Source organism: Sceloporus occidentalis, unplaced genomic scaffold, assembly GCF_023333645.1.
Source record: "Sceloporus occidentalis isolate IW3139 unplaced genomic scaffold, rSceOcc1.0.p SCAF_7, whole genome shotgun sequence".
NCBI lineage: Eukaryota > Metazoa > Chordata > Lepidosauria > Squamata > Phrynosomatidae > Sceloporus > Sceloporus occidentalis.
Genome location: NW_028316987.1, coordinates 33,578,635 through 33,596,379, shown reverse-complemented (window position 1 = coordinate 33,596,379; position 17,745 = coordinate 33,578,635). Strand labels below are relative to the sequence as shown.

At 39.1% G+C, this 17,745-nt stretch overlaps 1 protein-coding gene across 1 annotated transcript in view; it reads right to left on the bottom strand.

The window, feature by feature from the left end:
- The window catches only part of GLI3 (GLI family zinc finger 3), a 282,260-nt gene that overhangs the window by 147,134 nt on the left and 117,381 nt on the right, over window positions 1-17,745 (bottom strand). Inside the window, exon 4 of the mRNA XM_089532565.1 lies at window positions 13,265-13,297. Within this exon, the coding sequence (XP_089388691.1) occupies window positions 13,265-13,297 (33 nt within the window). The remainder of the gene's footprint in view (window positions 1-13,264; window positions 13,298-17,745) is intronic.

The following is a 17,745-nucleotide window of genomic DNA, read 5'->3' as shown; positions in this document are numbered from 1 at the left end:
TTCCCCATTTCTTTCTGTTTTGATTTTCACACATGGTCAGTCAGTTATTCTGGAGGCAGCTGTTTACCTTGCCTATCGCATGTAAGCACACATAGCTACAGTAGGATCATCTGGAGTAGAATCCCATTCTCTTCCAGGTCAAGCTTGATTACATTATTTACTGCAGACAGACTGCTACAACTCAGCACCAAAAGTCTGCTTTCTCCAGGCCTCCTTCACCATCCACTCAATACCAGCACTGGGGGAGAAAAACCCAAAAAACCTTTCAGCTAGACAGAAGACAAGAAAATGAGGGGTTGGACTCCTGTGGAAATACTTTATCAGATGCTTTTTAAATGGAGGTATGCTTATATATATGCATTAGCTCCCAGAAGTTAACAATTGGGTCTCTTCTGGGAGAAAAGCAGCATACAAATGAAATAAATAAACAAATAATAAACAGTTGTTATTGTTGTGTGTCATCAAGTAATTTCCAACTAAATAATTTTCTTGGCAAAATTTGTTCAGAGGGAGTTTACCTATGCCTTCCTCTGAGGCTGAGAGAGTGTGGTTTGCCCAAGGTCACCCAGTGGGATTCCATAGCCCAGCTGGGATTTTAACCCCAGTCTCCAATGCTCAATACCACTACACCACGCTGACTCTAAGATTAACATTATTAATGTATCAATCACCTAATATTGCGCTATATAACAAATTTTGGAGAATGTAGTAGTACCTAATGGTGCCAGGCATTTCAGGGCCCCAGCAACCCCAACTGAAATGTACAGGAATTGCTCAAGAGTGTAGTGTAGTAGTCTGAGTGTTGAATTATTACTCTGGAGACCAGGGTTTTAATCTTGGCTCAGCCATGTGAACCCACTGCATGACTTTGAGCAAGTCAGTCTCTCTTCACCTCAGAGAATGGCAACTGCAGGCCCTCTCTGAAGAAACTTGCGAAGAAAACCCTATGATAGGGTCACCATAAGTTGGAAATGACTTGCTATGGCAAAGGTATTGTGCAGCTCATGTTCGTTTCAATCAAGTTTGTGCAAGAAAAGTTCTCTAATGATTATACCCTGTGCTGCATAGTGGCAGACATGCTATTTGGATTATCTGACTCAGGGGGAAAACAAAACAAAAACATCTTGGGCGGCACTTGAACTTCAGATAATTCCTCAGTTGCATTTCATACTCTAAAAGAATGGGATACGTAAGCAAAGGGAATCTGGAGAAGGATGAAACAAAAATATATAAATACACAGGCACAGTTACATTCTATTGCTGATTGCTAAGGACAGTAATCATGGTGATTTTCTAAGAGTGCACCAACTACAGCAGATGCTTTCTGGGCATGGTGGATTCCAGGTTTGCAGCTTGGAAAAGAAGCCATATTGGCAACTACTTTTAAAAAAAAAGGTAGCCACAAACATTCTTGTGGAATTATATGATTATAATGTTAGCCCTCATAACCACACTGCAGACATTAAGCCATCAATGCCTTTTTAGGCCACTGCTGAGAAACTGACAGAGTGTGGGAAAACAGGCTAAGTAAAAACAAAAACAAAACAGGAAATGCCACTCCCAAACTAGACACCACTCAAAACCAATTCTGACAGCAGGGGACGAAATGCACAGTAATGTTCTAGACCTGTTACAGCCATTATCGATTTGTTGTTGTTAATTCCCATCAAGTCATCTTCAACTTATGGCAACCCTATAAATAACAGACCTCCAAGTCCCCTTGTCATCAACGGTCCTACTCAGGTCTTGCAGACTCAAGGCGGCAGCTTCCTTGATTTGAGTTTATTTGAGACTGGAAAGCAGTCTTCCTCTTTTCCTACCACCTTTTCTTTTCTAATAAGTCATATCTGTCAAAGTATGACAACAACTGAGTTATTTTGGTACATGATACATTAAAATTTTATCCTTTAAAGACAAGACAATTCTTGTTCTACTTACACCAATCCTGGGCCTGTATCATCCCTAATACAGTGGGCCCTTGGTGTCCACTAGGGGTTGGTTCCAGAAGCCCCCATGGATACCAAAATCCATGGCTGCTCAAGTCCCATTATATACAATGGAGTAGTAAAATGGTATCCCTTATATAGAATGATAAAAAACAAAGTTTGCTCTTTTAAAATTATACATTTCTAAAATATTTTCAAGCCATAGATGCTTGAATGTGTGGACAAAGAATCCATGGATACGGAAGGCCGGCTGTACAGTGCTAGTATATTTTCACTGTGATATTGTGTAATATATTCATAGTTATCTTAATTTCACGGTCAGATAGTGCAGTATGCCCTCCTGTTCTTTAGGGGGCATATGTGTACTGCAAGCCAAGCATGTCCAAGTGTTGAAAAGATGTATTGTCTCCATTCAAGCAGGGTCACATCAGATCCTAGTCTGTTTTCTATCATGCCTGCATGCCTTTATTGGAACATTGCACCACAAAGGGACTAGCCAAGCTGAACTAGAAGGATGATGCCTTCACTCCCCAATTTATAGTCCAGTCTTCATTCTTCCTATTAAGAGACAGACTAAGCACTGCCAGAAAAGGAAAGTGCATCTTTCCACCCACCAGGACACCTCCTGCTTAGTTTCTTTGATATCAATTGGAAACCTATCTTGTATTCAAAAGGCAAGTGAAAAACCAAGAGAGAACCATGGCCCAGTGCTAAGGCATAAACATTCCACTAGATTTCTCTGATTTAAAAGATGTGAGTAGAAATGTATGATCCCTGAATAAATCCACTTAGCTTTACTTGCTAGACCTCCTATCAGGCTTTCTATCAGACCCATTTCAACTGAGTGCAGAAGATGGGTGAGGGCTGCATGACAATGAAGAAACTTTTTTTACAATGACTTGCTCTAGTAAAGACTTGTCTGTGGCATGTTTAAAAACAATTATTATTTTTTTATAAGAGGGTAAAGGAATTACGTGTTATGTGCTGTTCCTGTTCAATGCCATACAAATGTACTCATTCAAAAAAAATTAACCTTCATAAGAAAGTGCAGACAGAATATAGCAAATATTTTATCTATAGAATATTCAAAGAAATTTGCTAGGGCGGGGATACAAACTTCCCTGTTAATAAAAAGTTTCAATATCTCTTTTAAAATATCTCCATTTCTACTTCACAAGCGTATGCATACATTCTCAGGAAAAGAAAATAGAAACAAGTGAAACATTTTGTCCATGTCATGTTGTTATTTGAAAGTGCAGTCTTTCCCTGGAATAAGTGGAGATCTTATTTTGCCATAGGCCCTTTTTTCATAACTTCTTTGTCCTTCTGGTGTTCTTTAACAAACTTAATAATGTGCTCTCTCTCCAAGAAAATGACAAATTGGACTCTGCCAGAAAACTGACAAAAAGAGCCCCCTCCCTTTGCTGTGAGAAAAACCAATTTGTTCCTCCCCCCTCCAAGCAGGCATCCTGGTCTGCATTTGTTGCTTCTTGAACTACCCACATATTGGTATATTCAACATGACTAAGTTTCTCACACAAGCAAGCAAGCAAGCAAACTCAAGAAAGCAACAACAGTTTCACATACAACTTCCAAAACGTCTTTAAACAGAGGTCTTTAAACCGAGGCTGGATGTCCATCTGTCGGGATGCATTGATTGAGAGTTCCTGCATGGCAGGGGGTTGGACTGGATGGCCCTTGTGGTTTCTTCCAACTCTATGATTCTATGTCAACTCTGCTTTAATACAGCTGCTCTGAAATCTTGCCTGACTAGACACATGGTTATGGCATTGTCTCCATATTCATATCTCTTCATATGTTTTCCCTTCTGTGGGAATAAAATCCATACCATCATACCTGGGAAGTTTGTACTACTGCATATAAATCAGTGCTAATGTGTAGATATTTCAGCTCTCAGTATGCACCAGTAACTTTTCAGAATAAGGATGAAATCAGATACTTTAAAAACTAGAGTTCCTAATTCAGATGATAACTTATTAAGGCTGAAATCAGAGCATGACCTCCACTAAATTCTGTCACACAGTATTCAAACACGTCTGCTTTCACAGCTGGGATTAATGAAGTTCCTGGATCCAGGGTAAAAAAAGAAATACTACAAATGCATTTGTTACAACATACTTTAGATTTGTCTATATTGCCTAAAGAAGCTAAGATACAGTGTAGATAAACAGCAAAAGTTGTAAATGTGACTATACAGGGCTATACATGTGAAAATGTATCCAAATTTTTTTTTAAAATGATTCAAGTTAAAGAAAAAAAAACCTGACCTATCCCAAGAAACAGAACAGAACAGAACATATGGTCATTATTAATTTCCATAATTACAATGGAATTGAAGTTACAATAGACACTGGCTAAGATGCTCTTTAAAGCACTAGTTTTAAAAAGGATTAGATTCAGATGATCGTTCTAGCAACAGTGCTCATGCTGGCTGGGCAATTCTGGGAGATACAGTCAAAATTAATAACTTTTTCAAGCTCTGTAAAGGACAAGAATTGGATATTATTTTTTGTCTCTATGCCCTGCTGGACTACACAGAATCCTCACAGTCTAAAATCTGTGTAGAGGCCAGTCTCTCTGCCCTACTACCTTCCCAGGTCCATTTGGTCAGAACAAGAGAAGGTCTTCTTTGGGGTGAAACAGACCACACCTTTGCACCACTTTCCAGCCAGCAGGAAGCTGGAGTTACGCCACCCACCCATCCGTACATGGGCTGGCTTCACGGCACTCTGGCAGCACAGCATTTACATGCCTCACACCTCAAGAGCGCTGTAAATCTCCCCCCTCTTTCTTGCACCTCCAGTAAGCTTATACAACAATACTCAGGAATTATAATCACACATGTATTTATATAGTGCTTTCGATCAAAATTTAAGTGAACCCTTTTCAAAAAAAAGTCTCCTAAAGAGAAGAGGAGTGATGGAGACTGGAGTCTGTTTCTTGCAGCCCTGTTATACATACCTAAGTTTGGATCCAACCTGTATATTTCTGAGCTACAAAATGAAATAAAGACAAATGTGTATTTAAAAGATGCCATACCTCAAGATGTCACCCATATGAGGTTACATGCAATGACAAGCGGCTGTTTTACTGTAAAGGGTAAAATCAAATTATAATATCAAGGGTCTCATTGTTAATACACATACTTGGAAATGAGCCTCACTGACTTAAATGACATTCCAGTTCTTAGTAATTGTAATTAGGATCATGGGGTGAGCAACATAAGCTCATTCAAATAGTTTTTGTGAGGTAAATGGGCTTACCTTATTGGTGAAGTAATAGATGCCAAGAAGGATTCATGCATCTTCTTAACTGCTAGCAATGTAATTTAGGAGTACCAAGCCTATATGGATTTAACTGTGCTTCACTGTCCTAATTTGCTCTAGTGATTCTCATCCCTACTTTTTCAAGTTATAATATCACGCCTAAATCAGTGCTCAGAACTCTAAGAGTTTCAGCTTTTTTAAGTGATGTGTTTCTAGTGGTTGAAAAGCAATCTTCAAATGATAACAGACTACCAACAACAACAATAACAACAACAAATTTATTTACAGCACACAGCCAGTAAAAGGATAAAATACAATGATGGCCGAACATCCATATAAATACTATCAAAACTTTATTGCTTCTTGATTTTGGAAGGCACAGTTCATTGTTTTAGAATAGTGGAATCATTTCATTTGCTCAGCTGGCTCAAGTTTATTTGTAAAAAGGCACTTTCCTCCAACTTTCCAATTTCCAACTTTTGGGATTTTTTAAACTGAAAACTGTAGAACTCAGAGATAATCAAAGTGCAAAATGGAAATTAGCCAGTACTTCTCAGTGCTTCATTATATACTTTTACAGTGGTCCACAACATTTAATCTAGAGCTCTATGACAAAAACAGTAACTTCAAAGCATGATCTGCAAGCAAGCAAGAGCAAACAATACTTTGCCCCATACTCCCCATTTTGCATATATGTTCCAGTGAAAGAGTGTTCAAGCCTGATAACATAGGAACTGGTGGCATCAAAACTTCCCCAGCATTTTATAATTTCATCCCCCACTAAGTTTGGGAAGGAAACAAGGTGATAGAGGATCAGAGATATCTTAACAACAATATAGAAAAGGCTTTGGCAAAAAGGTTACAAGTTTAAATGCTCATGACAGACATGACAGTAGTCCCTTTTTAATCAATAAATTCAAAGGGATGGCTTTTCTTAATGCCAGTATTGTAAATTTGGGGGAAACCACTGAGATTCTAGTGTGTTCAATGCACACTAACAACATTTTTAATAAGACTTTTTTTGTCATACTTGTTTTACAACTCTCATCAAGCAGAAAGTAAAGGTTATTTTAAAACATAATTACGCAAGTTACAATTAGTCTAAAGCATTAATTTATATATCCATGCTCTATATTCTACTTATCAATATATTTTTAAAATAATTCATTCAATAACCAGTATCAGCTCTGAAAAACGATACAAAAAGGTAACATTTGCCCTAATCCAAATATCACTTTGAATGAATTATAATTTGATCTCCACAACAGAAGAGTTGTACATCTTTTGGTGATCTTTTGGATAATTATTTGCAACCCATTGGAGATTTGCAGTATTTCTGGTTTATGGAGCTTTTCCAGATATTTCTAGAAATATCAATAGTCTGACCTCACTCATTATTATTATTATTAACCTTTATTTATAAAGCGCTGTAAATTTACACAGCGCTGTACATACAATCTTTTAGTTAGACAGTTCCCTGCCCTCAGGTTTACAATCTAAGACAGGGGTAGGCAACCCTTTGGAGCCGGGGGCCGGGTTGCTGGCCCTCAGACAACTGGGGGGGCCGAAGCCAAAAAAATAAATAATTAAATAATTTTTAAAAAATTAAATAAATAAATAAACCGGGACAAATGTAGGACAAAATTTTCAAATGGAGGGCTCTTTTTTTAAAAAAAAATGGAGGACACGGGAAAAAATTTGCTGATTTTTTAAAAAATGTTAAGATAAATGCATGTTTCTGAGACTTCTATAGACAATTGCCCCACCATGCCCCTTGCGCGAGACGCCAAAGGCCCCGGCGGCAATCGGCGGCAGGACCGGGCTGGGGCCGGTCCCAAGGCCTCGCCGGGCCACATTCGGCCCACGGGCCGCAGGTTGCCTACCCCTGATCTAAGAAGACACGACACAAAAGGAGAGGGGAGTGGTGGTGGGGAATGGGATCAGGTCCAGCAGTTCTCCACCTCCGAGGCCTGGACCAAGGCAGATGGACTGGAGGAAGTGCTTGGCTTCTTAATTAATGGTTAAAAGGAGGCTTTCTGGGTCAGAGAGGGGCTAGCCTCTGGGAATGCTTCTCTAAACAATATAGTCTTTAGCTCAGTTTTGAAACTGGGTAGAGAAGTGATGAGGTGTGCATGTGGGGGAAGAAGGTTCCAGGAGTAAGGGGCAGCAAGTGAGAAGGGACGAATTCGGGAGGGGGCAGTGGTAGTCCTACACTGTGACAGGAGACCTTGACTACAAGAGCGGAGGGTGCGAGTAGGAATGTAAGGAGAAAGAAGGTCAGATAAGTAAGGAGGGGCCAATCCATGGAGGGATTTGAAAGTCAATAACAAAAGCTTGTACCGGATGCGGAAGGGGAAGGGGAGCCAATGAAGGGAGGAGAACAGAGGAGAAACATGGTCAAAGGGGCAAGCGGATGTGACAATACGGGCAGCTGAATACTGGACAGAGATTAAAGCGGGGTAGGCAACCCTTTTGAGCCAGGGGCCGGGTTGCTGTCCCTCAGACAACTGGGGGCCGAAGCCAAAAAATAAATAATTAAATAATTTATTTTAAAAAATTAAATAAATAAATAAACCAGGACAAATGTAGGACAAAATTTTCAAATGGAGGGCACTTTTTTAAAAAAAATGGAGGACACGCGAAAAAATTTGCCGATTTTTAAAAAAATGTTAAGATAAATTCATGTTTCTGAGGCTTCTATAGACAATTGCCCCACCATGCCCCTCGCACGAGACACCAAAGGCCCCGGCGGCAATCGGCGGCAGGACTGGGCTGGGGCCGGTCCCAAGGCTTCGCCAGGCCGCATCCGGCCCCGGGCCACAGGTTGCCTACCCCTGGATTAAAGGATGGAGGTGTGAAAGAGGAAGCCCTGTCAGAAGGAGGTTACAATAATCTAATCGCGAAACCATTAGGGCATGGACTAGAGTCTTGGCAGTAGAGGCTGAGAGGAATGGACGGATCTTGGCAATGTTGTGGAGAAAGAATCTACAGGCCTTGGCAGTGGCCTGGATCTGGGGAATAAATGACAGAGAAGAGTCAAAAATGAAGCCAAGACTGCGGGCTTGATGAACCGGTTGAATAGAAGTGTCGTCGACAGAAACAGAAAAGGCATAGTGAAGGGTGGGTTTAGGTGGAAAGACAAGAAGCTCAGTCTTAGACATGCTAAGCTTCAAGCGCCGAAGCCGCATCCACTGAGAGATGGCAGTCAGACAAGAAGAAACTTGCTATTCAAGCCCCATCGAAAGGTCAGGGGTGGAGAGATACAGCTGAGTGTCGTCAGCGTACAGATGATAGGAGAAACCAAAAGAACTGATGAGTTTACCTAGGGACAGTGTGTATAGAGAGAACAGAAGGGGACCCAAGATAGAGCATTAATGGAAAGAATGGAAATGGAGCAGTATTTTTGTCACGATAATGCCTGTACCACTCCTACACTTCATGAATTCAGAGGTGCAAATTGTTGGCAGCAGGGCTTGTGCATTTCCAGCGCTCACTACATCAATCCATCCAAGATCTACTTGAGGACAAAAAAAGATATGCTGGTGCAAACTCATATATATTAATATAGACCTGTCCCAATTACATAAGTTGGGGCTGATGTCTGGTATGAACAGTAAAACTGGTGACCAGGGGTGAAGGGGAACCAACTCTACTGCCCATGGCTTTTCTTTTATCTCTCCCAACTTCCAGTTGTAGTTTCAAGGTGAAGACAAAAGCATTTACACAAAAGCAGAATGTTTTCCAAATAGCTAATAGCTAATCATCTAGACATTGTCCAGATAGCCATGGCCAAATAGCTAATATTTCTTCAATTGTAATATTAATTTTTGGCTGTGTGAAAGACATTTGGATCTGAGATAAATAGTAAACATTGCTATCCCCTTATTATTTAGATCTCACTCCCCTCTATGTGATAAATAAGCCCACCTTGAAACACCAAGATGCTGTTATGATATCTAATTTAGTGTACTGTTTGTGAACTGTTGGGAAAGACCTGGAAAAGAGCCAATTAAGTGGGCTGCTGTTGTTACTAAGGCTAGTAAAAGAGGAAAAGAGGAAACATAAAAAATGAGATTAAAGTTTAGCAGGTGTCGAGGGCAGGAAAATTGATTGAAAGTTGTAAAAGAGATTGGATTTCAAGAAGTCATATGTTTGTGTGTGCGCACTTGCACATGCAAGAGACATGAACACTTTAGGGTACAGAGGGAAACAAGCTTGGTATTGGGTGCAAATATCTATGGAGTAAGGAAAAAGATTCTTCGTGATTGAGTAGACTATAAATTAATTAATTAATTAATTAATGTGTTATCATTTTCCTCAGACTCCACAGTATGAATTGGCATTCTTCATTTCCATCTGACGTTAGGCAGAAACACACATCCATATATTTGGACACACCAATTTCAAGTTTAGACAATGTTGGATCTCTAGTAAACCAAACACATGTGCTCTCCCCCAAAGACTGCAATATATTAGGAATAGTTGTTTTAGCTCATGTTTCCAGAGCTAATGAAAAGAAAAACCCTCATTTTAAATCATAAAAACAATGTTGAATTCTAGCAGTAACTCTGCCCTTCCTCGCAGAGCCCTGAGGAATCCCTAGTATGAGGAATGATTGTCACAGAAGGCCTGTAAGAAACTACGGCAATATCCGTTTTAGCCCTGCTTCTTATTATTTAAACAGTTCCCTTAACTGCTCTTCCCTGAGGTAAGCTGTGGCCAAATTGTTTTCCTTCCCTTTACAAAGCAGATATGCAGGGGGCATATTTGGAGAGAGCTACAGTTTACTTTAGGCCCTATTTAAATACCTTCTACCACAGATTTCAAACAAACAATTCACTTCATTAGAAAGGCAAACAGTTTAGTCTTGGAATACTAGCACTTGAGAAGAACCACACTGGGTAGACCAAACCCTCTGCCCCTGTGTAAACATTTCCTTGTCTTCATCTCTAAGCTGCAACCATGTGGAACTTCACTTCAAAAAGCCGTTTCACAAATACTTCACACATCCATTTGTTAAGTAAGTGATAACCCTGAAGAGATTATCTGCAGGGGCCGAAATCCTTTGCTGATTATCTGTGCTGATGTGAGCTAAGGAAAGGAAATCTGAAAGTTCACTCCCACATAGAAGTCTGATTCCAACAGTAAAATTAATGGCATTATAGCAGCCCAACTAGAAATAATGCATTAACCTGCAAAGAAATAGCACAGCTTTTACATAAAGGCCATGGTAGTTATGAACAGCAAGAATCTTTAATTATAGAAATAATGTAAGGCCCTGGAGAAAACATATGTTCTCTCCCCTCCAGCCCACTTATGGTAGTGATACTGACTGAGCTCCCTACACTTGTAAGTTGGCAAACCAGAAATGGTGGAACAGATCAAGCCCAGAGGTCTCTATTGCTTTTCATGTTTGTTTATTTATTTACTATCAGATTTCTACCCCTTTCTTTTGCTCTCAAACAGAATGATGGAGATGGCTTATATCTGGATATTTTTTTAAAATAAAAACTCATTGCACTAATAAACAGCACCATTTAACAATCCATACTCCACGGGGGAGCTAAAAAGTGAGATTAGTGCTTTGTCAATTCAATTCAGTCAAACAAAATACCAGCAAGCTGGAAGCTAAATGGTGAGGACTTCCACATCCTGGATGCACCAACAGGATATGCCCATATTTTTACTTTTTAGGGGTAAGAACCTGGAAGTGTTAATCCAGACTCTGTTCAGATTTTACCAGGATCTGTGTTTATAATCAAAATGAAAAACAAATTGAAGAAATAAATAATCTGTGTAATTTCAAACTTCTTTGGGAGACTGTGTTTGTGTTGAGAGGGCCTCTTCTGACGCTGTCCTAGAAAAACCCTTTTGCTGCCCAGTACTCTTAACTTGAAGCTCTAAAGTCACAACTTAAATAGAGTTTAGGAAGGTTCTTTTGAACTACAGCTCCCAGAATCTCTCAGCCATATGAGCACTTAACATGCTGCCAGGATGACAGGATTGCGGGTTAGCAAATAGTAGACCAGATGTATAATATGTCTAAATCCTGGTTAAATCTGACCTCATGGTCTGAGTTTCACAACATGACATCTTACAATTCAACCAACAAGTAATGTGGTTTTTACTATTCTCAAATCTTGATATAGTTAAGTCCATACTATGATTTCTTGCTAATGCAAGCTTTTAAAAAAAGAATTAAGATTAACCATCTTGTGCTTCACATAAAAAAGGTGCATAAAGGCTAGTCAGTTGCAGTTTCACATTTACAATATGCACACAAAATAACATAAAACAACATGTTAACTGCATATATGTAAAAATGAACACCAGAGAGCGGGAAGATAGATGGATGGATGGATGGATGGATGGATGCTGTTTTCACCTAAAACAGGCAAACAGGCCTCCTATTGACGCTTTTGGGATTTACACTTGCCTATAAGAAAGAGAATTCACCCTTAAGAGAGTACAACATTTCAAAAAGAATGAAATTTGCTGTCACATCCTGCTGCTTCTACTGTTTACTGTCAGAGGTGGAAAAAGGGTTTGGAGAAGAAAATCGGTACTTGTGCATTTTAAAGTGAAATGCTACAAGACAGTTTGGTAGATATACCAGGTTGATTTCACGGTAACAGATGCTATTCCCCAGAAGACAGCCATAATTCCAACCTTAAAACAGAAATTACTTGAAGACTGATCAAAATCAAATATAATAAAATACACTTTATAATTCTTCAAATTCCCAGTTAAACTACCCAGACCATGATCAATTTTCAGGTATGTATCTACCAGGAAAATATTTAAAAATTGATGACATCACAACGAATTATAGGTCACACTGTTAAGCACTATGGGAATATAACTTTATCTAATATTTCCAACCAGAAGACTAGTTATACACTTCATTATCCAATCACCTACAGTCCATTTAAGTTCTAAATCAGAGTTCTATAAATGGGCTCAAAATGTTTGTCTCAGGGGCTATACAGATTGCCCCTAAGGGGTAACATGTAGCCGCCCCTTTCCTGGCCGAATCAGGGCCTCAGCAACCTCACGTGGCAGCCCCAATCCAGCCTCTGCAAAAAGCAGCCCTCCAAGGGGTGCCATAGCCACAGTGGCGCGGCTTTATGATGCCCCTTCGGGCATCAGGCAAAGCATTCTCTGAAGATGCCAGCCACAGATGCTGGCAAAACGTCAGAAAGAAACTCTGCTAGAACATGGCCACATAGCCCAAAAAACCCACAAAAAACTCCCTAAGTGGTTTACAAAGTGTAAGCTAATTGCCCCCAACAAGCTAGGTACTCAACTTAGCAACCTCAGAAGGATGCGAGGTTGAGTCAACCCTCAGCCTCTAACTGGTATTAAACTCACAACCTTGTAGTTTGTGAGTAAGTGGCTGCAGTACAGCATTTAAGCACTGTGCCTCCAGGACTCCTGTCAGGCTAGACAGATCTATTTCTATATATGGTAGCTTCATAGGTTCAGGAATAAATTCAGAAGGTTGCCATGGTCAAGAGTTACTTTCAGGTCATACACAGACTAACAATCCGAAAGTGTCCAATGTGTGTATTCTGACTGGTTGTAGCTCTCAAAGGTCTGCGACTTGAGCACAGTTACACATGACTGCAAAAGGCCCTGTAAGGGGGAGGAGAGAATAATCATGGGCAATATAACTTTGCAAAGCTTTTGTATCAGTGCCCACTCATGTAGCAGAATCATTACTGTCCTTTGCTGGCTTATGGCTTAGTATGCAAAATAGTATCTCTTTCTAGTTATCACTTCAAATTTCACCTAAAGTGATTTTCAAAATAGTGTGTGTGGGGAGGGTGGGAATCTCCTCATGTAAAGCATCTGAAGAATTTAGAGAGAAACCCAACATTAATACTAGGAAAAGAATTCCATAATTTCTCATTTCAAAAGCCTGATAAGTAGGAAATGTGGCACATTAAACAGAACATATAAGATAGCAACGTATCACTAAAAATAAACCTTAACTGTAATAATAGAATTACAATAAAGAAATGTACTTACAATACTTTATCGAATTCAAAGCAGGGGCTGAATCTGAAACAAAACATACAAGACAGTGTGATTTAATTTTTAAAGTTCTTTTAAAATTGGGTACTTCGATAGCTAATGAATTTTTGAATGTGTTGATTACTGCAGTATCAGTCTAATATTTCAGAATACAGTGCTACCTCGGGTTACGAATTTAATTCGTTCCGCGGCGCCGTTCGTAACCCGATACATTTCGCAACCCGAAAAGCTGCTGGAAAGCCGCTAGCCGCTAGCCGCGCTTTGAATTTCGCGCCGAAACGCGCCGAAAACATTTTCGTAACCCGAAAAATCCTTCGTAACCCGGAACAGTTTTTTTAAATCTAACTTTTTCGTACCCCGGAAATTTCGTAACGCGGTGGATTCGTATCCCGGGGTACCACTGTACACATTTTCTGAACTACAATGTTTGTTGCACTAATGAAATCAAGTTTAATTAAGTACAAACCAGTATCTTTTTTGTATTTTATTATCCAACACATATATTAATACAAATCTCAAATAAACTTTCAATTAATCATTAATAACCTTTTCACTACCACTACCATAATTATATTGGCATTAGTACTACTATTACCACTTCTATTTAAAATAATAACAATAGTAATTACAATCTCATTAAAGTAACTATTCTGATGATATACCTTATATATTAATTTTGAATAATTAAACAGAGTAACATAAAAAAACACCTCTCATCAGAATAACATATGAGATTGTCACTCATATGTTATTCACTGTGTAACATAAAATTAAACCAGTTCCTAACCTTTTCAGATTAGGGCTAATTATTTCTCTGTTGTCCCATCACCATAAACTATCTACCCTTCCACGGAAGTGCTCAGTTAGTAATTTTTAGTAATTTTTCATGCCTCTTCTCTAATGTTGTCCAAAATTCAAATTTTATTCTTGAAAAGTTGTTATTAATTTTCCACACTCACTTTCGTATAATGATGTTACATAATTTAGAGAATCATAGAGTTGGAAGAGACCTCAAGAGTCATAATCTAACCCACTGACATGCAGGATTACAAAATCAAAGAACTCCAGCCAGATGGCCATCCAGCCTCTGTTTAAAAATCTCCAGAGAAATTCTAGGAAGTCGAATTACTCTGAGTGTCCAGACGTTCTTCCTAATGTTGAGGTGGAATCTCTTTTCCTGTAGTTTGAATCCATTCCAATCCTCCTTGTGTTTCTTCAATTATTTATTATCTAATATAACAGTCATTTTATCCATTAGTGTCATTTCATGTAATTTAAAGTACAAATTAGCCTAAAAATTATATTATTCATTGAAAACAAATCAGAAATGGAAAATTATTTTTAAAAGCAAATTATATGATTGAGTTTGCAATCTCAAACTGGCCAAAAGGTCACTAATGGGCCACATTAAGCAGCTTAAGTGTTACTTCCCCTAAAGGACTGTGTCTGTAGATTGGGGTGCTCCTGGACTCATCGCTTCAGCTGTCATCCCAGGTGGATGCGACAGCCAATACCACCCATTATCAACTTCGGCTGATTCACAGCTACGACCCTTCCTGGAACAGGAAAACTAGAAACGGTTGTACATTCACTGATAACCTCTCATCTCGATTTCTGCAATGCGCTCTACATGGGGCAACCCTCATGCCATGTTCGGAAGCTGCAATTGGTCCAAAATATGGCAGCCTAATTGCTGACAGGGAGTTCCAAATTGGATTCTATTACACCTATCTTAAAATCCCAACACTGGCTGTCCATTAGCTTCCAGGCACCGTATAAGGTGTTGGTTATTACCTATTAAGCCCTGCATGGCTTGGGCCCAGCTTACCTGAGGGCACACCTCCTCCCATACAATCCTTCTTGCACTCTCAGGTCCTCTGGGAAGAACCTACTGCAGTTAGAGAGAACTAGGCTGAAGACGACATTCTCTGTTGCCGCTCCAAAAATCTGGAATGACCTGCCAGATGAGATCCACCATCTAACATCTTTGGAGGCCTTTAAGAAGGCAATAAAAATGGATCTCTTCCGTCAGGCCTTCCCAAACTGATCTCCTCAGAATTTTCACTCTCTATTTGTTTAGCTGTACCCACCGGACTTTGATCTCGATTTATTTTATTAACCATTTTATTGGGAATTGTTTTTAATGGTATTTTAGGGTGGGAGGGAGATTGGGGAACTAGGATCTAATATATCCTGTTATGCTTATCTCTACTGATAGTCATGTTTGATTTTATTGTTTTTGTTTGTATTATTATTGTTACTCTGAGAAAGATTTACTTAAAGAATAGCAGTCACACAGCACAAAGATCCCCTTAGTCTGCTTGCAGAAATTTTCACTGGTATAGCTATATGACCAATAGTGTTTCATCAGATGTAGGGGGTCAAAATAAGGTGTGTGAGGGTTTGATTAGGAATAGCCATGGCTCCAAAGTATTCCAAGTGCCCAGATGCCCTGACATGTCCCCAAAGGGGCTGTCAGCTATGCTAGTTCCACAACAAACATAGTTAATCTCCTCTCATTTGACTCAATGGAAGGTTTGAAAGAAAGAAAGCAAAGAAGGGAGACTAACCCATCTTGTTCTGCCACAGAATACAGAGGAGAGAGAGAGAAAGAGAGAAATTGCATCACCCTCCCTTGTGAATTGTGTGAAACGAAGTGGTGTATAATTTCCTCCAAGATCACTAAAATGAGTGGGAGAAAGAATAAGAAAGTACTTCTTACTCTATCCTCCTGATGGAACAGCTAGAGATGAGACAAATATTCACAGCATTTCTCATTTTTGGCTTGATTAGCAATATTAACTGAGTTCCATAGAACTTGCTTCCTGATAACTAAGGTCAGAACTGCTACTTCATCAATATGTAGTCCTATGCATATATGTTCAGAAGTGGCTCCAGATATTTGGTTGATATAGACAGAAAACTGACATGCTAATCCTTGCCTTATAATGGTAACAAATATAAAAATAAACCAAAAGCACTATCCCAAAATCTGTCACCTTCTTGCATATGTCAGTCTGAGTTGCAATGGATCAGACATACTTAAACCTCTGATTTGAATGATGTTAAGTATATTGTGCTTTGCACTGGATTGAGGCCCTAGATTAGTAATTTTTCTCAAATATCCACGACTTAAGATAAATATCCAAGACACTGCATGTGTGTGCGTGTGTGTGCGCGCGCACACCCAACTCTCTTCCATGCCAGCATTCTCTGAAGATGCCCGCCACAGATGCAGGCAAAATGTCAGGAATAAACTCTTCTAGAACATGACCACATAGCCAAAACCCACAAAAACTATAACACTTGTCTGTTATGGTATATAACCTGCTCATCATAACATTTGCCACAGGAAGGAACCAATCTCTCTCTACTATAGTTCTTTCCCCATTCAGTAAAGTCAAAATGCTTTATAAAGGCCCTTCTCATGACTGATTACCACCTCTTTCTGTTAATCTGGAGAGCATGGAAACCTTGTGTAGTTGTGGGCAAACATACGTGTGATTAAATGCTACACTTTGACTAAATTATGCCAAATGAACAAAACTGCATAAAGACTCTGAATTTCACGCATTAATTGAACATTGTTAAGGTTTTTTTGTTTTTGTTTTTTGTTAATTGCTGTATATAATTTACTCTGGTTTTGCTAATCAAGGAGAAGGGATGGGCAAGACCAGTTTCTGCCCAATTATGACAATTGTCATCAATCTCTACTGGAGCTCCTAACATCAATTCCTATCTCTATGATGAGCTGGTTACCAGTTTCAAGAATTACATTTAGTAGGACAGTGCTGCTGATATATTTGTAGCTTGAGGCCTGTTTCACACCCTACATTCACATTCTTCTTTGTACTTTTCTATTCTTAAGTCCGTTCCAGATCTCCCATTTTCATGTTTTTAAGAACATGCAACATAATTTTATAGACATCATTCAGAGTTAAAAGGATGCCCGTAAAGTTGAGTATGCATCCCAGAATACAAAGGGATCATACCTCAGAAGAATGCATCACTATATAATAGCTTAGGAGAAGGTATTTTTGTTGAATATGAATATTCTCTCTCTCTCTCTCTCTCTCTCTATATATATATATATATATATATGCACATACACATACACACACACATATCAGCAGTACTGTCCTACTAAATGTAATTATTGTAACTCTGAGCCAAGATTAATGGTAAGATTTAACAGAACATAGCATTGTTTACTTCTCAATATGGGGTTTATATCAGTCTTACAGAAGTATACAAACTGCACTATATGGCAGAATGTTTCCGGCAACAAGTGTTTTTTCATGGTAGCAACAAGTGTAAAATACCTGTTTGGAGAAAAAAGATTTCACACGGACATCACTCATATGCTAATCAAAGCTCCGCATATAGTTATCATAAACAACAGACATTTTGGGATCTGAAACAATGTGAGCTTCCCTTTGATAAGTCACCTAGTACACCACTAAAAACAGGTTTTT